Below are 20,575 nucleotides of genomic sequence, written 5' to 3' on the forward strand. Positions count from 1 at the left end.
TCGTCTCACTATGCTGGCAGGTCTTAATAAGGGCTTCCGTCTAGCTGCTCTGCAACGATAACCCAATCTGTGTGAGAATCCGCTGAATAGATTTCGGGCTCATCCCACCAACTTTAGCCACTTCTGCAATCGTTAATCTGGTATCCATTTCGATGCTCCTCTTGACAGCCCTTTTTGGCCTCTCCGATGGACCAGGACGACTTGGACGCTGCTCAGTTGTTTCTTTGCCATGTTTCCTGAACTGCACGATGATTCTGTTGACTGTCGAAAGCGGGATTCCCAAATTCTGCGCAATTTGCCGCTGACTTATTCCACCATCTGCTTGACCAACTATCCATCTTCTAACAAAATCTGACAATTCTAGAGAACCTTGAGTTCTAGGCATGTTGTAGCACAAGATAATTAGTGTGCGGACCATTTTCATTTATATTGTGCTCTGTGAACACAAATTAGTTAGCATAAATCAGTTAAATGATGAAAAATTAGGTGTCTATTTACTTGTGACCACTCAGTGTACATAGATAGAAAGACTGGTTTATAAAGACCCAAACAAACAAAGCGTTCATAAACAGGTGATGCTAGAACAATTTATAATCTCAAGAGTGACCTGTATTGACGTTAAAAGGACACTGTATATTTAAGCTTTCTTTAGTTCTAACATATCTAATCAGACACTTAGTAGTTTAGTGTTTATTGTAGATAGCTTTATAATAAATAAATAGACACCCACTCCACAAAATCATCAAACAAAGGGTACAAGAATATCATAAGCAGTTAGTACATCTACCATTCGCAATATTTAAGGCAAGATACGGTTACATATCTACTTATAATGTTTTATAACTACAGCAGCATGAACAGAAGCCACCTCTTGTATAAAAACGCTGCTTTGTTCTGTAAGTTTGTCATTGGCGTAGGCAGGCGGAAACCCTTGCTCGAGAACTGTGATGTCTCGAGTAGTGGTGATCGTCCCTTTTCACACCACCAGCTGCTCAAATGGCACCCAAACCATAACAAAAATGCCCGGAAGGGCAGGCACGTAACCCAGGTGCGTCCACTGTCCGTTAATTGTGCAAATCCGGGCACATCGGCAAAAATACACTGTTCTAAATGGCCAGAGAGTGTGATATCGCCTGAAGTGAGGAGTGAATGTCTTCCGTTTAGTTATTCTGCCATTGTAGCCCATGCTATGAAGACAACTTCTGATGGTATCGGTGCACACTTGCGCTTGTCCTGCAATAGTAATGCCCATTTGACGTGGGTCATTCTTCACACTACTTCTTGGAGAATAGGAGTCCATTTTGTTGGTTTTGGGCGCCCGCAAAACTGTGTTGAAACTGTGATTTTTCGACTTGCCTAAACGTCACTCCGCTCACAGTGGACAGCGGTGTTCCAGATGACCTATCGATTTCTTCCTGACTTTGACCATCCTCCTATTGTCTATCTATACGGCCTCGTAAAAATACGGTTAATTACCAACATTCTTTCGTTCGTGGCGTGGCTGTTTGTATTCTATGGTTTTCACGAGCTATATCCGTGTTTAAAGGTGGGGATTATTTCCATATGACGTAATAGAGACAGTCGATTTAAATTCCCTAGGGTGTCTATTTACTTACTGGTAGGCTGCGTACAGTCCTTATTTTGCTCGACTCATGCATTGTTAAACATTATGGTATTGTTACTGTTTTAAAAGAGTCGGAGTTGTTTAAATCAATAATCCTAATTCCTTTAATAACCTTGTATATCTATACCACTTTATTTTACTTAATCCTCAACTGTTTAAGCACTCGGTGAGTGAGTGAAGCAGTGGAACGTTAAAAACTCGGTAAAACAATAATTCAATACAGCGTTATATTTTCGATATTTACATAACAAAATACAAATACTAAGTTGTTCTACACTAGTGCTACACGTGCAAGTTTTCTAAATGATCTTACAACAGATTTACTCTGAGTGTTACACTTGTAAGACATTCTCTTCAAACCCTTTTAACACTATACATACACGTCAACTAGTTTCTTTTACCATAGATTTAAACCTGTAATTACACAGTTAGTTTAAACTACCACTACATGTACACGTGTATATAGTTTTAAATTCATTGTTACACACTTTAAACCATTACCTCTCAGTCGTTTTAAACTAGTGCTACACGCACTTGTCTTTTACAGTAGTTTTAATCTTAGTGTAACACATACACACTTTAACCTATTCCTTCTCTGTCGTTTTAAACTAGTGCTACACGCACACGTCTCTTCCAGTAGTTTTAAACTCAGTATTACTCATACACATTCTTAAAACTTTTTCTGTCGGTCGTTTTAAACCTAATGTTGCACGTACATTTCTTACGGTAGTTTTAAACTCAGTATTACTTGTACACACTCTAAAACTTTCTCTGTCGGTCGTTTTAAACCAATTCTGCAAGGACAATTCTTACGGTAGTTTTAAACTCAGTATTACTTGTACACACTCTAAAACTTTCTCTGTCGGTCGTTTTAAACCAATTCTGCAAGGACAATTCTTACGGTAGTTTTAAACTCAGTATTACTTGTACACACTCTAAAGCTTTCTGTGTCGGTCGTTTTAAACCAATGCTGCACGTACATTTCTTACGGTAGTTTTAAACTCAGTATTACTTGTACACACTCTAAAACTTTCTCTGTCGGTCGTTTTAAACCAATGCTGCACGTACATTTCTTACGGTAGTTTTAAACTCAGTATTATTTGTACACATTCTTAAAACGTTCTCTGTCAGTCATTTTTAAACTAATGCTACGCACACACGTCTCTTATAGATTCTTGCAGTAAGTTTAAACTTTAAAACATACTCTCTCAGTAGTTTAAACCAGTATTAACATACATATGTTTATTATAAAAGTTCTTAAACCACCACTATAATTTAGCACTTATACTCTTACATTCATCTAAATATACGTACAGATCCCCCCGGTGGAACAGTAGTAAGTTTACGGACTTACAGCACCAAAATCCAAGGTTCAATTCCTAGCGGTTGGCACAGCAGATAACCCAATGTGACTCTGGTCTAACAGCAACGAACAAACGTAACGTATTTCTAAAAGGATTTAATTTTGTGTTAGTAGCTTGACAAGAAAGGTACAAAATCAAGTAGAAAAACCTGACACCAATGACGTCGACAACATATACGCTTAGAGGGGATTTAGAAAACGTAACAAAAGAACGTTGCTAATTATAGCGTTACTTTTTTATCATAAGATATGCCATCCAGTAGAAAAAGAAAAGAAAAAAGAAAGCTGTAATTAATCTGGGTCTTTAATCAAATATGCTTGGTTTGGCAATATATATTTTGCTGTATTAAGTTTCTCTTTTATGTGGTCACCTATCTAAAGCAGACCTTCCAGAGAGTTTACATGATAAGCAAGCGGTCGTTTCTGGTTTCTATGGAAACCGTTGCCATGATATCAAAGTGCTACATTTGCCCAAGTCGCAGTGCCGTAAAGGAATGTTATCTTTCATGCGATAAAATGTCTTAACCGCATAAAAATGTTCTTTTTACGACCGTCATTTCATTATACACGCAGAAGTAAGCCAATATATGTACCTGCACGTAGTATAAGTATTACATATATAATTACTTAATGTAAATTTATGCAATTTTAATAATATCATTAACATGTAGATATAAAATCATAATTAGTACCAAAAAATTCTAAAGGTTAAATGTTAGAGTAATTTTTTACAAATTTTGTAACAAAGCGTGAAAACTTCCATTTTATTTGTTACATATTTGGTCATATAAATCATATACAGAAAAGCAAACAAGGATGCTTGTAGGGACAAACAAATAAGATTACAAAACATGATGTTTTACAAGAAGTTTGGGCCTTCACTGACAATTCTCAGAACCATAAGTTGAAATCAGGAAAATATTGACATATTACAGAGAATGGTCAGAAATTGAAATAAGGCCAGTTTGGGATAAAAGCGATGGATGTGCAGTACATTATGGTTTTGAAACAACCTTTATGACGTCCAGACTCTTTTGAATAAACCTTATTTTCAATGTGCCTCTGGAGACATGTAGTTGCTGTACGACAAGCAATTTTTAAAACATAATCATTTCAAAAATAGGGTTTTCTTTGTAAATCACCCAGTATATACATATATTACTTACCAGAATTCTATAAAGTCCGCACTTAATTTGGTTAATAAACTCTCGATAAGATACCTCGTGTTGCCGAAAACGTATATTGGGTTAGTTTGTAATAAATAGCTTAAAGTAATTTTCAGTCCTTGTGTGATGTTTTATCACTCTAGTTCTTAAAAACAATGTCACTTCTTGTAAACTTCGACAAAACAACAGCTGTTTTTTTTTTCTTTTAATTAGTTCTAACTGTTTTGACTGATAGTTCCAAATTAAAAATAAACTTTGAAAACTTCCATTTTTCAGCCATTTGAAAATGAATATATATGTACACGAAGCTCAAGTTTCAGTCGTACTGTGCCTAAACTAAGATAGAGGTTAGCTTGCTATATAATCTCATGATAACAACTTGTTCTGGAGACCATTGTCCATTATACTTAAAGTACTTTTATTAAAAATGTTTACTATAGACAATCATGAACGCAGTCTCCGAATAAAACACTTTGCAAATTAAAAAATTTAGACATAAGTGTAATCAGACCAACTTAGCTATGGATGTGGATTATTCCATCCCAATTTATTTTTTACTGCACAAATTGAATACCATCATTAAAAACAGTTGAAAATGTTGACTGTCATCCCCCAAAACCTCTTTTGAACTATAATAATAATAATAATGTATTCATGTGTCCGTGGACAAAACTTAAATTTACTTTACTAAAATATTTGAAAAATTAAGTCTTAAAGCTAAAGTAGTTCGGCATCAGAGATTTATTTTATTTTTAATGAAGACCTGCTGGAAAAACAAACAGACTAACTGGGACACAAAACTAATTTACACGAAATAAACAAGAGATTTAGCATTGTTATTTATTATAAGCAATTACTATAGTTCTGTCTGATGTAAATGACAAACTTCAACACTTTGAGAGAGTGGTGTGTTGAACATTAATTTTAATATGCTAAAGTAAACTTGATTTATTTAGTAGAAGGAAACTGGAAGAAAGCATATTTAGCGTTCTAGATTAGATCATTTTTGAATGAAATGTGTTTATAATTTAGAGAAATCACAGATATCTCTCTCTCTTTCTATATATATATATATATATATATGGTATTATTCGTTTTTCTTAATTCACAAGTCTCTTCAAGCGTTGATATTTGTGTTTTTAATTATTCCATTTCCAAACACTTTTTTCGTGACTTTTAAAATACATATTTTTATGTTAATCCTAAAACTACTAAGAAGCATTACTGCCCATTTACTGACTTTTAAGAATATTCCCTAGGCCGCTTGTTTTTAGAAAAGTATAACACAAAACTACTGCGTTTTGAAAAATTAGAACCTAAGTTTTCTGTAGTTCATGAGGTTATAAAGTAAGTTATATATAAGTTAAGGCCATTTTAGTTAGTTATGTGTTTTACACGGTTAAATGAAAGCCACCAGTGCTTCATGAGGTTATAACGTATCCCGGTGTGTACTTGGTAAGTTTATAATATGGATATTTATGCACATTTAAATACAATGATAAATACAAGTTACAAGTGATTGAAGATTATAATGTTATTTCAGTGTTATTAAGAAAGTTGTAACATGTCCTAGAAGTCCTTACTCTCCGTTATATTTATACTAAAAACTCTGAATGTTCTTGAGTAATTTCTGTAATTTAGAATGTTTGGTTGTAAATGTGCTGCAGTTTGAAAGGTTCTAAAGTGGTATCTTTTACATCTTAGAAATTCAAGACGTTTGATACTAAAATTTAGAAACGTTGACTGTTATTTTACTACTTGTTTTACTGTATACCAGAATACTATAGCGCGAGTTACGTCATGGGAAGTTACTTTGATATTTATGGTATTTTAGAAAATTACAGAATAACTATACATTGCTTTAAAAGGTCACTGCAGCGTATGAATTGATTTTTATAGACTCAAACGTGAATTTCATGCAAGTTACAAACATTACAATTTCTTACACTTGTAGTTGTGCTACAAAGCTACGTGGTTGAAGTTTACAAAACATATGCAGTCAGGGGAAACACAGCTGTATTAGAATGTCACATTCCAGACTTTGTCCGAAAATACGTTACGGTGACGTCATGGCTGAAGGATGGCTCTGTTGTCATATATCCAACATTCACAGAGGGTAAGTTTCCCCATTCTAAAGCCAGTGTTCGAACGTTTGTTAGTTTGTTGTGCTCGTTAATGGTTCAATCTGTAAAAAATAATTCCAAGTATTTGCTATATTGTTAGTGCTCCTATAATAGATTGTTACAAATATTAGGACTACATCTTGTTTGTTAAGTCTAGAATTAGTAGTTCAACTTCAACGTCAGTGACGAGCACAGAAGGGGGGGGGGGAATCAAGCCCCTGACTTCGTGCTCTTATGCCATAAAAGTGCTCTTGTTTCTCTGACATAAAAATTGTCAACAAGTACAAAAAAATAACAAGCTCTCCTTGCTAGTTGTGAGTTGTTAGGAAAGAGAGAGAGAGAAAAAAAAAGAATTTCAGCTTTAAAATAAATGGAACACGCGGTCTTGTAGGACTTTAAAGAAACTTTTATCTATATATATATATATATAATTCTCATATGCTATTAAGTGTTCATACGCAAATATTCATTATTTAGTTTTAGATAATAAAAGTGTTTATAAGATCAATTTAATAGGAATAAAAGAGGACTTGTTTGTTTCTCATGGAAATGTACCTTGTGTATACCAGAGGCAACCCAGAGTCCCTATGGTCTCCTGTAACACTTCCCCCTTCCCGAAATAAAAACAGGCTTGCTTTGCGAAGTTTGAAAAGTGCCCCTTTTGTTAATGAGTCCCTGCCCTTTTATTGTCCTCTGCACTTTACTGTTCAGTGTAATTTCGTGTTAACGATAGAGAGATAGATTATATGAACACGTCCATTTTATGGTTTCGTATGCTACATATAATCAATACTAGATGGATATTACGAAACAATATTATTACTCAACTAGATACTGTTCAATATAAGTAAGGCAACAGAGCAAGTATTTCTGCGTTTCGAAATACGTGACAACCTAAACAAGGAGAACCAACGCAAAGCTTCAAAATGTTTTTGTTGTGTCTAAATGCTATGATACACCCTAATATAATTATTCTAGGTAGGCGTGACATCTAATAACTGTCGAATCACTCTTTAATCAGGTCGATACACCGTCTTTCCGTCTGGAAAACTGTATATTCGACAAGTGGAGTCCTCTGATAACAACAATTGGTACCAATGTCAAACTCAACATAGACTGACTCAAAAAATTCACACTAGCGCCACCAAGGGCCAACTTGTGGTAACAGGTGAAGCACAAGCTTATATATATAATCATATGGTAATAAATAAATAACGTTATTTATTTATTTTGCTTTATTTATTAAAAAGAATGCTAGCTTTCAACAATTAAAATTCAGATGATCAACGAATATTGATATAAATAATATTATTCCTTATGTTACAGAACCTACTATTATGACACCAAAAATCATAGATATTAGACGACGTGTGGTGGTGAAACAAGGAGAAACAGCAGAACTACCTTGTGCTGCAAGGGGTTATCCTGTACCCTCCTATTTGTGGTACAAACACGATGGAGTCCAATTGAAGCCCATAAAAAATGGAGTCAGGCCTTTTCTGGTGGATGGAATATTGAGGATACGAAGCGTTAGGACAGAAGACGGAGGAAGATACATCTGTCTTGTTAACAACAGTCTTGGCTCAGAACAAGCGGAAACTTATCTTACTGTAATAGGTTAGTAGAGAATGAAGATTCACTCAATAATCAGTGGTTTCTAAAAAGTAGTCATCCATGTGTTTGCTAATGATTGAAAAACAGCATAGATTTACCTAACTATTAGAGAGTTTGTTTGTTTGTAGTTAAGCACAAAGCTACACAAAGGGCTATCTGTTCTCTGTCCAACATACTGCTGTGCCATTGGGGGGAGAGCTATTAGACAGGAGAGAATCACTTGATTATTTTAGGGTTATTAACAGCTGACTGTTAGAGGTTAGAAGACAGCAGAGATTCATATGACTGTTAGAGGTTAGAAGACAAAAGCGATTCATTCATCTAACTATTAGAAGTTGGAAGACAGCAGAAATTCATCTGACTGTTAAATGTTAGAAAACAACAGAGATTCTTATGACTGTTAGATGCTAGAGGACAGCAGAGATTCATCCGACTCTTAGAGGTTAGAAGACAGCAGAGATTTATCTGATTATTAGAAGTTAGAAGACAACAGAGATTCATCTCACTGTGAGAGGTTAAAAGACAGCAGAGATTCATCTGACTGTTAGATGTTAGAAGACAGCAGAGATTCATCTGACTGTTAGATGTTAGAAAACAGCAGAGCTTCTTATGACTGTTAGAAGTTAGAAGACAACAGAGATTCATCGGACTGTGAGAGGTTAAAAGACAGCAGAGATTCATCTGATCGTTAGATGTTAGAATACAGCAGAGATTTATATTACTGTTAGAGGTTAGGAGACAGCAGAGGTTCATCTGACTGTTAGATGTAAGAAAACAGCAGAGTCATCTGACTGTTACAGGTTAGAAAACAACAGAGATTAATCTGACTGTTAAAAGCTAGAGGACAGTACAGATTCATTGAAACTGTTAAAAGCTAGAGGACAGTAAATCTCTGATTTATTCATACAACAAAGTGAATCTCTATCGTATGCTACTTCTAACATTGAGATAAATTCCTGCTATTAATAAATATTCAGTTACCAAGTAATTCTCAGCTTTTCTAAGACTTCAGGTAACCACGTGAAAGTACGTCTTCTAAACTCTAACAGTTACAATGAATCTTTACTGTCCTCCAGCTTTGAACAGTTTCAATGAATCTGTGCCTGGTTATGATGTATACAGTGCACTTTTGCTGGTGTATTAGAGATTTCTAGAAAATAAAGAATCGCTTGATGGTTAGCCGTTTTTCGAGAGAGGAAATTTACATGGTTACTGTTGGTTTGTATACAGCGAAGATTCAACTGATTTTTCAAGATTACTACAGGACAAAAATCCAAATGAATGCTAAAGGATTTCACAGTGGAACTTATCTAACAATTAAATATTATTAAACAGTGGGGACAAATCTAATTGTTTGGTGTTTTTAAAATGGAGACTTTCCTAATTGTCAGTGGTTTACATAGAGCTGAAATTTTATTAATTTTTTTAAAAATTATTGTATAGAAAAGTCTCATCTGATTGTCACAATTTGTAGAGAAGAGGAAGGGCACCTTATTGTCAGAGAATTGTAGAGAGAAGATAGTTGATTGTTACAGGATAGTAGGCAGCGAGATTTGCAAAACGCTGCGAATTCGTTTGATTGTTAGAAAGTAGAAGTTAAGACTCGTCTGATTAACAGAGATTTGACTAGTTGTCATTGTATGTAAAGAGTGAGGATTCTTTGATTTTGATACTAGAAATAAACGACGAAATTGAGATTCGATTAGAATTTATTATGCAAACCATTTGAGGCTTTGTACTGTCAGTTACAGTTTGTGTATGGGATTCATAGCCTGAAAGGATCATGATATCATTAGAGATCAGTGGAACACAGTAGATTTCATAAGTACTGCAGATCTGTAGGCGATGGCTTACCTGATTGTTAAAGATGCTAATACTGAGAATAGAAGTCTACTCGACTGTTAAAACGTTGAAAGAAAGGAGATTAGTTTCATAGTAACAGATTAACACACAGTGAAAATGGGTTTATACCTACTTCATCATTATAAGAATATGAAGAACACACTCGCCTTATTGGTGAATTAAGATTTGAAAATAGCAGAAAGTTGCTTTATTTTTAAGGATGAGTAAATGGCAGAAAATTACTTTATTGTTAGAGGTTCACAGACAGTTGAAACCTGGTTTTTGTTAAAGGAACACAGAAAACGGAAACTTGCCTTATTGTTAAAGATTTGTAGCCGACGGAAACTTACTTTACTGTTAGAGATTGACAGACGATGGAAACTGTCCTTTTGTTAGATGAGTGTAGAGAGCGGACACTTGCCTCATTGTTAAAGATTTGTAGCCGACGGAAACTTACTTTACTGTTAGAGATTGACAGACGATGGAAACTGTCCTTTTGTTAGATGAGTGTAGAGAGCGGACACTTGCCTCATTGTTAAAGATTTGTAGCCGACGGAAACTTACTTTACTGTTAGAGATTGACAGACGATGGAAACTGTCCTTTTGTTAGATGAGTGTAGAGAGCGGACACTTGCCTCATTGTTAAAGATTTGTAGCCTGGAAATCTACTTTATTGTTACAAGTTTGTATATTCAGAAGCTGTCATTATTATTAGATTGCTGTTTGTTATAAAGCACAAAGCTACACAAAGGGCTATATTTGTTCTGCCCACCACGGGTATCGAAACCCGGTTTCTAGCATTATAAGTCCACAGACATACTGCTGTGTCACTGAGGGGCTGGTTATTAGATATTTTAATAGAGAGAAGAAAGACTTGCCTTATTTACGCTGTTATTAAATGCTTGCACCGAACCTTAACTGTTTAATTCTTGATTGCATAAATTTAAATGTTATTTAAAAGTTGACTGTCTTTAAAAATCTGAAAATTGTTTTTAAGATATTTTCTCTGTTTTATTTTACTGGAATATCTGTATGATGCACAGCTATATATATACCTGGTCCGCTGGACCTCTTCCACCATTCATATCTATAAGTTCGGTAGTTTACTTTCTGTGTGAGACTTGTATAACAATGCAGGTAATCTACGCTAAAGTTTGGTGATGCATTCTCAATCACTTGACCATAAGCACCTCATACTATAAATAAAATAGTTACAAGTGAAGAAATTAACATTATTCATATGAGATTTATATAGAAATATATGTATCTTACGGTTCAGTATAAGTCCTTAAAATTAACATAATCCTAGTCGATCTAGACAGTAGAGGATAGAAAATGTTCATTGGTGAAATAAGCCTAGAATTTATACGAGAGATAGCGAAAGATCTGGAAGGCTATCTTTGTTTATTATTTTATTCTACTGAGCAATGGGGAAGTATATCAGAGAAGCGTTGAATACTTATATAGTAGGGAAGGATTTGGTACAAGTATTAGAGTTGCTCTTTGCTGTGTTGAGTTATGTTCAATAACACAGAAAGATCTTATATTTGATGCTGAAGCTTCTTTTTTTTTAGACCCATATGGTATTTGTCAAGAAGTCCGTTTATGCATGCACTAGCGAAACCTTTTCCCAGGTTCAGAATACACACTCCACAACGTGTAAACGTGTAAATGGTCCTGAGAATCTAATCGCGACATAATTTCTCTGCTTTATCTGTATTATTCAAAAGAAGATAATTTTGTGATGATATTTACTAAGGGTTTATCAAGACAGTTGCCCAATGCTACATGTTTATTAGCATTGATCTGGCTTCCTTTGTTTGTGTTGTATGCTGAAATTAAAAATGCAATAAATAGTCTTGAAAGAAACATTATACATTTGACCTATAAGCTTGTATAATTTCTGAGCAGAGTGATTATGATGATATTTGTCCTGTACGCGTGGTTGTTATAACTCTGGAAGAAGACATTTTTACACATGGGTGATAGATGTAAATTTCATCTGTAGCTTATTACAGTACTGGAAAGTCCACTACAGCAGGATTTCCATGTTATCTTATTTCATTGCACATTTTTAACAACCAAACATGTCATCTTTTCATATTCTAGAGCCTTTATCGGTCGAAATACACCCTCGACGCCAGGTGATTGACATAGGAAAATCCGCTTCGTTTAACTGTTCTATCTTAGGACAACCAATTTCGAACGTGGAATGGAGAAAGGACCAACAGCCACTAGAGGGCGAAAAGAAGCGCCAGTTGGTATCAAGAAATGTTGTATACATTTCATCAGTTGGAAGAGACGACAAGGGGATGTATCAATGCTTCGTGAGTAGTGACTGGGAATCTGTGCAGTCAGCTGGAGAGCTGAGTCTAGAAGGTAAAGATGTGAGACAATAAGTAACGAATGTTGTTCAAAAATGTATTTCATTGACTAGAATTTTAAAATTTACAATTATTCAATTCACAAACAATTACATGGTTGAGATTCTTCACGAAACAGAAAACAAGTTATTATTTATGATTTATATAGATTTACTAAAATATTGTTCAAAGTAATACTGTACCAATGATATATCAAAAATGGCATTACAACATGAAAAACATAACAATGCTAACAGAAAAATGAGGAACCATTTTATAACAACGATAGCTACAATTATAAGACGGAGTGTAAAGTTAGAGGTAAAAAAAATATTCATTTTGTGTTCAAATTAACATATGCCAGCTGCCCGGATATCGTATAACAGTTATAACCTCAACTAAACAAAGGTTCCTAAAAGTCAACCACTTAAATTAAACAGAGTTTATCAAAGAGTCACACGACCTAATTGTGCAGTGAACCTGGCTCAGGACTTGTCACTTAAAGTAAAGACAGCTTATTAAAGAGTCACACGACCTGATTGTGCAGTGGACCTGGCTCAGGACTTGTCACTTAAGGTAAAGACAGCTTATTAAAGAGTCACACGACCTGATTGGAAACTATGAACCTAGTTCAGGACCTGCCACTAGTAGTAAGCACAATTTATCAAAGAGTCACATGACCTGAGCGGACCATAAATCTGGCTAAGGACTTTTCACTTAAATACAATTTATCAAAGAGTCACACGACCTGAGCGGACCATAAACCTGGCTCAGGACTTTTCACTTAAACACAAGTTATCAAAGAGTCACACGGCCTGAGCGGACCATAAACCTAGCTCAGAACTTTTCACTTAAACACAATTTATCAAAGAGTCACACAACTAAAGCAGACTGTGAACCTGTCTCAGGAACAGTGATTGTTTATAAGTGAAAATACTTTAAAAGTTACGAATTTAAGATCGAAGTCCAAGTAAAAATAAGTATTTGTTCTGTTAATTAGAAGGGATAAAAATGGACAACATAAAATGTAAACAAAAATAAAAACATCAAACAAACAAGTCTAACTCCGATATGACACTTACTTTGGTCACAATCTGTTCTGTAAACTTGTAAGTCTAACTCCAATATGACTCTTACTTGGATCACAGTCTGTTCTGTAAATTTGTAAATCTAACTCAGATATGACTCTTACATGGGTTACAGTCTGTTCTGTAAACTCGTAAGTCTAACTCCGATATGACTCTGCATGTTGTTGGCTTTTTTGGCATCGTATATATCACCTGTCTATCACTGGCCGGAAGTAACAGTATATGTACTAAGAAACTGAAAAGGTTGTCTCTGGTTCTATAAAACGCTCAAATTTTAAGAATTAAATTCACAGACAAACAAAAATAAAGTCCCATAAAAAAATAATTACCCTGGTACTTCTGAACTGAGAACAGATACGTCAAAATTAATAACAAGTATGGGTTACCTTCAGTCAGAGCTATCAACCGGTACTAAATTCCATTGAACAACACTCGATTCCTTGACCTTCCATCAGGGCTATCAACTAGTACTAAACTCTACTGAACAACACTCGATTCATTGACCTTCAGTCAGGGCTATCAACTAGTACTAAATTCCACTGAACAACACTCGATTCATTGACCTTCAGTCAGGGCTACCAAATGGTCTTAAACTCCACTGAACAACACTCGATTCCTTGACCTTCAGTCCGGCTATCAACTAGTACTAAACTCCACTGAATAACACTCGATTCCTTGACACTATGTAAAAGGCAAAAGTTCAGATTATCAGAATATTTCATAATCTATTATCTTATTCATTTACAGAGCAAATACAACACAAATACTCTTATATTACTGATCAGAAAAATCTAGTGTCTGTAGACATGCTAATTACAGAAAGATAACTTATTCACGTTTCTTACCGTAATGATCATAATATAAAGCCATCTGAAATAAAATAATTATACACAAGTTACATGCAGTATTTTGCAGTGTCGCTTAAACATTGTGTTTTTCAACTATGTCGACATCTCCCGTTAACTACAGCCATATCTAATTACAGCTCATCACGTAATGTTTCTTTCTTCTTTCTTTTTAATTATGCACAAAGCTACACAAGGGCTATCTGTGCTCTGCCCACCACGGGTATCGAAACCCGGATTCTAGCGTTGTAAGTCCGCAGACATTACCGCTGTGTCACTGGGGGGCATCACGTAATGTATTGTCATATAGTAACTGTTGCTACTAGGTTCTCTAAAAAGACGAGTCGCAATTCTTTTGTATGTTGATAAAAGTAAATGATTCTATATATTTTAAATGTTTACCGAAAACCGTTAACGTCATCACTACTAACTGTTTCTCATGTGTTAATAGACAATATCGTAATCTCAAAATCAGAACAATAATAGTTAAATATTGTTGGGACTGGTGAGCAAATGTCTTAAAGATTTGTTGGTGTAAAGAAACTCAAGAAGTAAAACTTTTATATTTGGCATTTAATGATAACACAATAATATTTACCATTTAAAAAATGAAACTATGGCATATAGTACTATTTTAAGCGAACCTCTTGAATCCGTTTTGAGTTGTTATCGCAAAATTCTGGATTAAAACCCATAATTTTCGGAGAAATAGGCCAAGCCCAGTAGCCCCCCCCCTCCTCTCGTTTCCCATGTTAACTCAGTTAGTCGCAATATTCACTTGAGTTAAGTCACGAAAATTCGATTTTCTTTTATTTTTGGATGTTCAGAAAACAGACTTTTGGGAAAATTTTAAAACATTCTTTAAATCGAACTTATCTGTTTCTTTTGTTCTTCTGTTCCACGAGGCAGTGAGACAGAAATTTATCAATCTTTTTTCATTCACTACCAGAGGATGAGCCCTCACTTCAAGAAAAGTTTAGTGGACAGACCTTACAGCCTGGTTCATCTTTGACTCTAAGGTGTGTGGCACAGGGTGGTCCTCTGCCTCAGGTTACATGGTCCTTGGATGGAATCTCCATTCCCGACAGTCCTCGTCTACGTATGGGGGATTACGTCACCCAATATCAGCGTGTTATAAGTTATGTTAATATCTCTAATATTCAACCGGAAGATGGCGGCACCTATAGCTGCAAAGCAGGAAGTGATGTTGGAGAAGTCATTCATTCGGCTAAAATTAATGTGCTTGGTCCACCTTTTGTACGGCCTATGAAGAATGTTTCTGTGGTGGCCGGGGAGATTATGATACTACATTGTCCGGTTGGTGGCTATCCTATTGACTCTATAGTATGGGAGCGTGGTAGGTAGAAACCAATGTAGTTTCTCTGTTGTTTTCTATTTTAGATAATTAAAACGTCTATTTAAACAACAGTAACGCTAATTATTGTTGTTGAGGTCCTTCTATAGCATAGAAGTATTTCGTAATTCTATTATTATTTTTTCTGTTTTACTAGTTGGATCATTGTTGAAATTAATAAGTTATTTTAGCCTGTATTTATAGTTAACATTTATTGCTATTCTTGAATTCTACAATTGTTAGCAAATATACAGTTTATATTTGAAATTAATAATGAGTGGTTAATTGAGACGATTGTAGACCAAACTTAAATATAGCATTTGTTTTACATGTTTGATTTACAACCTAATAAATTCTACTTTTTAAATTTAACAGTTTAAACGCCGGTAGCTGGGAAACATTGAAAACCTATAGGCCTAACATTTATGATGGAATCACGTTAATTGCAGATAATTTTTTCATATTCCTCCTTGTTTGTCCATTGCAAATTGGAAATATGAGGCTTGTGAAAATTACACTCAGATATATCTTTTGTCTCTCACAAGTTATTGCCCAATAGACCTTTCGTTATACAAAAACTTGTCAGTGGTGCTGAACGATAAGAGACAAACAATTATCATAATATTTATATATCCAATATAATACTGTAAAAGTTACAGTTTAAACGCCGACAGATGTCGAAGCATTAGAAATCAATAGGCCTAGCATTTGTGATAAAAATCGCGTTAACTACTGATGTTTTTATCTATATTTCCCTTACTTTGTTCACCACGGATTCAAAATCAAAGACGTCTCTTTGGCTGTGATTTGTGGGAGAGAAAACGTAGATCTGGAATGTTATTTTACACGCCCCCTGATTTTGAATCCACAGTGGACAAATTAAGAGAAATGTAACTAAAAACATCAGCAGTTAACATAATTTTTATCACAAAGTATTATCATTGTTGGATTATATGATATAGTAACAGCTTATATATGGTGATATCAGATTGTTAGGTTATACGTACTAATTAGATTTACATTTACGTTTATAGTATTGATTAATTATATATATTACATTAATTCTTTAATTAACGTTTGTTATTTAAACTGTATGGTGTGATGACGATATTAGTAAATTCGTCTCCACATTCTTCTGTTAATAAATTTGGGAGCATAGTTTTAAAACACTAAAAGGGATTATTTAATAATGGAAAAAAGTTAATATTTTACGGGTTCCAGTAACAGATAAAGAATTAGAAATATGAATAATACAACCTCTAGCAGATTAGAATATTTTTATTAATAATACAACCTCTAACAACTTTGTAGTGTATTTATTCATGTTAGTGATACAACCTCCAATAATTTTGGAGTATATTTGTTTATATTAATGATGCAATATACAACAACTTTGTTGTGTATATATTTATATTAGTGATACAACAACTTTGTTGTGTATTTATTTATATTAGTGATACAAGCTCTAATAACTTTGGAGTGTATATATTTATATTAGTGATACAGCCTCCAACAACTTTGTAGTGTTTTTATTTATATTAATGATACAACCTCTAACAGCTTTGTAGTGTATTTATTTATATTAATGGTGCAATATCCAACAACTTTGTAGTGTATATATTTACATTAATTATACAGCCTCCAACAACTTTGTAATGTATTTATTTATATTAATGATGCAATATCCAACAACTTTGTAGTGTATTTATTTATATTAGTGATACAACTTCCAACAACTTTGTAGTGTATTTATTTATATTAATGATGCAATATCCAACAACTTTGTAGTGTATTTATTTATATTAATGATACAGCCTCCAACAACTTTGTAATGTATTTATCTATATTAATGATACAACCTCTAACAACTTTGTAGTGTATTTATTTATATTAATGATGCAATATCCAACAACTTTGTAGTGTATTTATTTATATTAATGATACAGCTTCCAACGACTTTGGAGTGTATATATTTATATCAGTGATACAATATCCAACAACTTGGAATTACGTTTATTTTTTGTAATAATTCAGCCTCCAACAACTTTTGAGTATATGTTTTTATCTCTCTTCAGTTTTAGTACTGCTTAAAATTAAGATTTTTTAGAAGTTGCTAAAGTTGTACTCGTTAATATACAATTTAGATTAAGTACCGAATTCTCGAGCATGTCTGGTATCTTACTCCATTAATTAAACTTAATAGAATTTTAGCGTATTCACAATAAGATAGTTTAATTAATTCAACTACAAACAGGCGCCTTAGTGGACTTTCATACCTACAGACATGTTTTCTCAAATGTCGACTACAAATAAAGTATCAAATTATATTGTTTTGCTGTAACACAGTGTCCATAAACTGTGAAAACGCAGCGTACTGTGTAAAAACAAAAACTCAGACGGAAAGGAAAGCTTTGACAGAGCCATGTTTCATAGCTCTGTTTTCTCAATTTTCATTTTCATGTTCCAACGAACTGTAAAATGTGAGAAACACGGAGGCCTAATCATTTGTTCATTATAGTAGTTATTTTTCTCTTGCACATTCTCTAGTAAGTAATAATAAGAGAGGCTGTTTCTTTGTGTTAACTCTGCTTCACAGAAATGTTACTTTTGTTCAACAACCGTCTAGATGATGAAGTGGAAGTCAAACAGGTGTAAAAATACTGTATAAAGTTTAGTGTCACTACTATAAATATTTTCTAGTTCTTTAGATGTTTCACTTCTCTAGAAAACTTACTTATTGGGGTGTTTAATTTCTCTAGAAGGTCTGCTTATTTAGATGTTACACTTCTCTAAAAGACCTGCTTATTGAAGTGTTACACTTCTCTATAAGAACTACTTATTGTGGTGTTATACTTCTCTAAAAGATTTGCTTACTTAGGTGTTACACTTATCTAAAGACCTGGTTATTGAAGTGTTAAACTTCTCGAAAAAATCTTCTAATTTAGATGTTACACTTCTCTAAAAGATCTGCTAACTTAGGTGTTACATTTCTCTAGAAGAACTACTTATTGAGGTGTTGCACTTCTTTAAAAAAGCCTGCTTATTGAGGTGTTACACTTCTCTAAAAGGCCTGCTTATTGAGGTGTTGCACTTCTTTAAAAAGCCTGCTTATTGAGGTGTTGCACTTCTTTAAAAAGCCTGCTTATTGAGGTGTTACACTTCTCTAAAAGGCCTGCTTATTGAGGTGTTACACTTCTCTGGAAAAACTATTTATTGAGGTGTTACACTTATAGAAGGCCTATATCTTAAAGAGATACATTTCTCTGTCAAACTTGCTTTTTGAAGCCTAACTCTTCTCTCTCAGGCCTGCTTATTGAGATTTCAGTCTTCTTTGTAAGGCTTCCTGATTGAGGAATTTCCTCTCTCTCTCTATGATCTTCGTATTTCTTTGCCGTGTAAGCATTATTTATTAAAATGTTAGTATTCTATGTAAGATTTATTTCCTGAATCCTTTCTTTGCCCAATAAACCTTAATGTTTTGAACAATCTATAAGTCCTCATTATTGAAGTGTTACGCTTCACTATAAGAACTCTTTATTTCTCTTCTCTGTAAGAGTTGATTATCAAAATTTTACTTTTTTTGTAGGTGTTTTACTGAAATTTATCTTTTCTCTGTAAGAATTTATTATTGATGTGTTACTCTTCTCTGTAATATATGCTTATTGAAGTATTAATTTTCTCTGTAAGATTTAAAAGTAACATCTCAATTAGTGGATCTTACAGAGAAGAGTAACACCTCAATTAGCGGATCTTAAAGAGATTAATAACACCTGAATTAGCGGATCTTAAAAGAGTAATACCTCAATTAGCCTCTGTAAGATCTGTTTATTGGGATGTTACTCTTCTTCGTAAGTCTTCTTATTGGGATGTTACTCTTCTTCGTAAGTCTTCTTATTGGGATGTTACTCTTCTCTGTAAAACATCTTATTAACATCTTACTATGTTTTTTAAGACCTACTTTTTGAGATCTTAGTCCTGTATGTAAGTCATCTTACTGAGGTGTAATTTTCCTTTAAAAACGACCTACTTGATTGTGAAGTGATTTTTAATCTGAATAAATCCGACTCCTATGTGTAACATTTTGCTTGAAACTTTCTTAAACAGAGATGGACGTTACTTGTTTCTAGAAAAACTGGGTGGCAATGTCCCTTTTCTTTGTAAAGTATTTTTCATAGGTGGAAAGCATGCTAATTGTCTGCTGATGCCTACTTTTTATGTGATTATGCTAATTAACACTTTTTTGGGGTATACATCACTCGTGTACGTATTTCTTGTTTTAGGTCATATTTAGTCGCTTGAGTGAATCCTACTAGATAGTGAAGGGGTAATTTTTATCTACAATATCTGTTTTGAGGTGGGTTTAAATAGCTGTCTGTATTATCTTATGTGAGGAAGTTTTTATTGTCTGTTTCTAACAAGACACAATATCAGTTCGGTCATTAATTGCAATGCGTTGACCCTCTGATGGGTTAGCGTTAATAGTTTAGAAAGATGTCTGATTTATTGTTGTGTATCTATTTTTCTGTTGAACACGTGTATGAAGAATTGGTTCAATATTATAATTTTCTTAAGATTGAAGCGACTTTTCTCTGTAAAATCTGTCTGTGGTATAAGACGCGTGTTATTCTTTTGCGTGAACGTTTTTCGAGTGTGGAATGGGTGTTATATTTTTCTATAACACATTGCTAGAGTATTAGACAGATATTAATTTTACAGTTTGTTTGTTTTAGAGCAAAGCCACATTGGCTATCTCCTGTATCCCCGGCAGGGAATCGAACCCCGGATTCTAGCGTTATAAGTGCGTAAGTTTACCACTATCCAACCGGTTTAGACTCGCTTTCTAGCGATTTGGATAATGTGGCAATGATAATCTTCAAATGTGGGTAATAGATTGTGTGTCAACTCTTCTTTGTAAAACTGAATGCGTAACTTTAAAAACTATCTAACAACTCACCAAGTTTTTCGAGTTTTTGGAAAAGACCATTTGATATTTGTCGAACATAACTAACTGTCGACTTTCTCATCAATTGCTAAGTTATATATATATATATATATATATATTTATATATAGTTTTTTAATTTATTTCTGTTGTAACAAAATTTCGTAAAAATTCAGAGGGCGTCCGTCTTCCGTACAACCACCGGCAGAAGGTTTACCCAAATGGAACTCTAGTGGTGAAAGACATCGAAAGG

The 20,575-nt window shown here is 34.0% G+C and overlaps 1 protein-coding gene across 1 annotated transcript in view; it reads left to right on the top strand.

Moving 5' to 3' along the window:
* Positions 1-20,575, top strand: part of LOC106460021 (Down syndrome cell adhesion molecule homolog) — a 112,873-nt gene that overhangs the window by 33,939 nt on the left and 58,359 nt on the right. The window contains exons 3-8 of the mRNA XM_022386616.1: positions 6,108-6,269; positions 7,298-7,444; positions 7,603-7,893; positions 11,842-12,111; positions 14,978-15,385; positions 20,499-20,575. Of these exons, the coding sequence (XP_022242324.1) occupies positions 6,108-6,269; positions 7,298-7,444; positions 7,603-7,893; positions 11,842-12,111; positions 14,978-15,385; positions 20,499-20,575 (1,355 nt within the window). The remainder of the gene's footprint in view (positions 1-6,107; positions 6,270-7,297; positions 7,445-7,602; positions 7,894-11,841; positions 12,112-14,977; positions 15,386-20,498) is intronic.

This window comes from Limulus polyphemus, unplaced genomic scaffold, assembly GCF_000517525.1.
Source record: "Limulus polyphemus unplaced genomic scaffold, Limulus_polyphemus-2.1.2 Scaffold694, whole genome shotgun sequence".
Classification (NCBI taxonomy): Eukaryota; Metazoa; Arthropoda; class Merostomata; order Xiphosura; family Limulidae; genus Limulus; species Limulus polyphemus.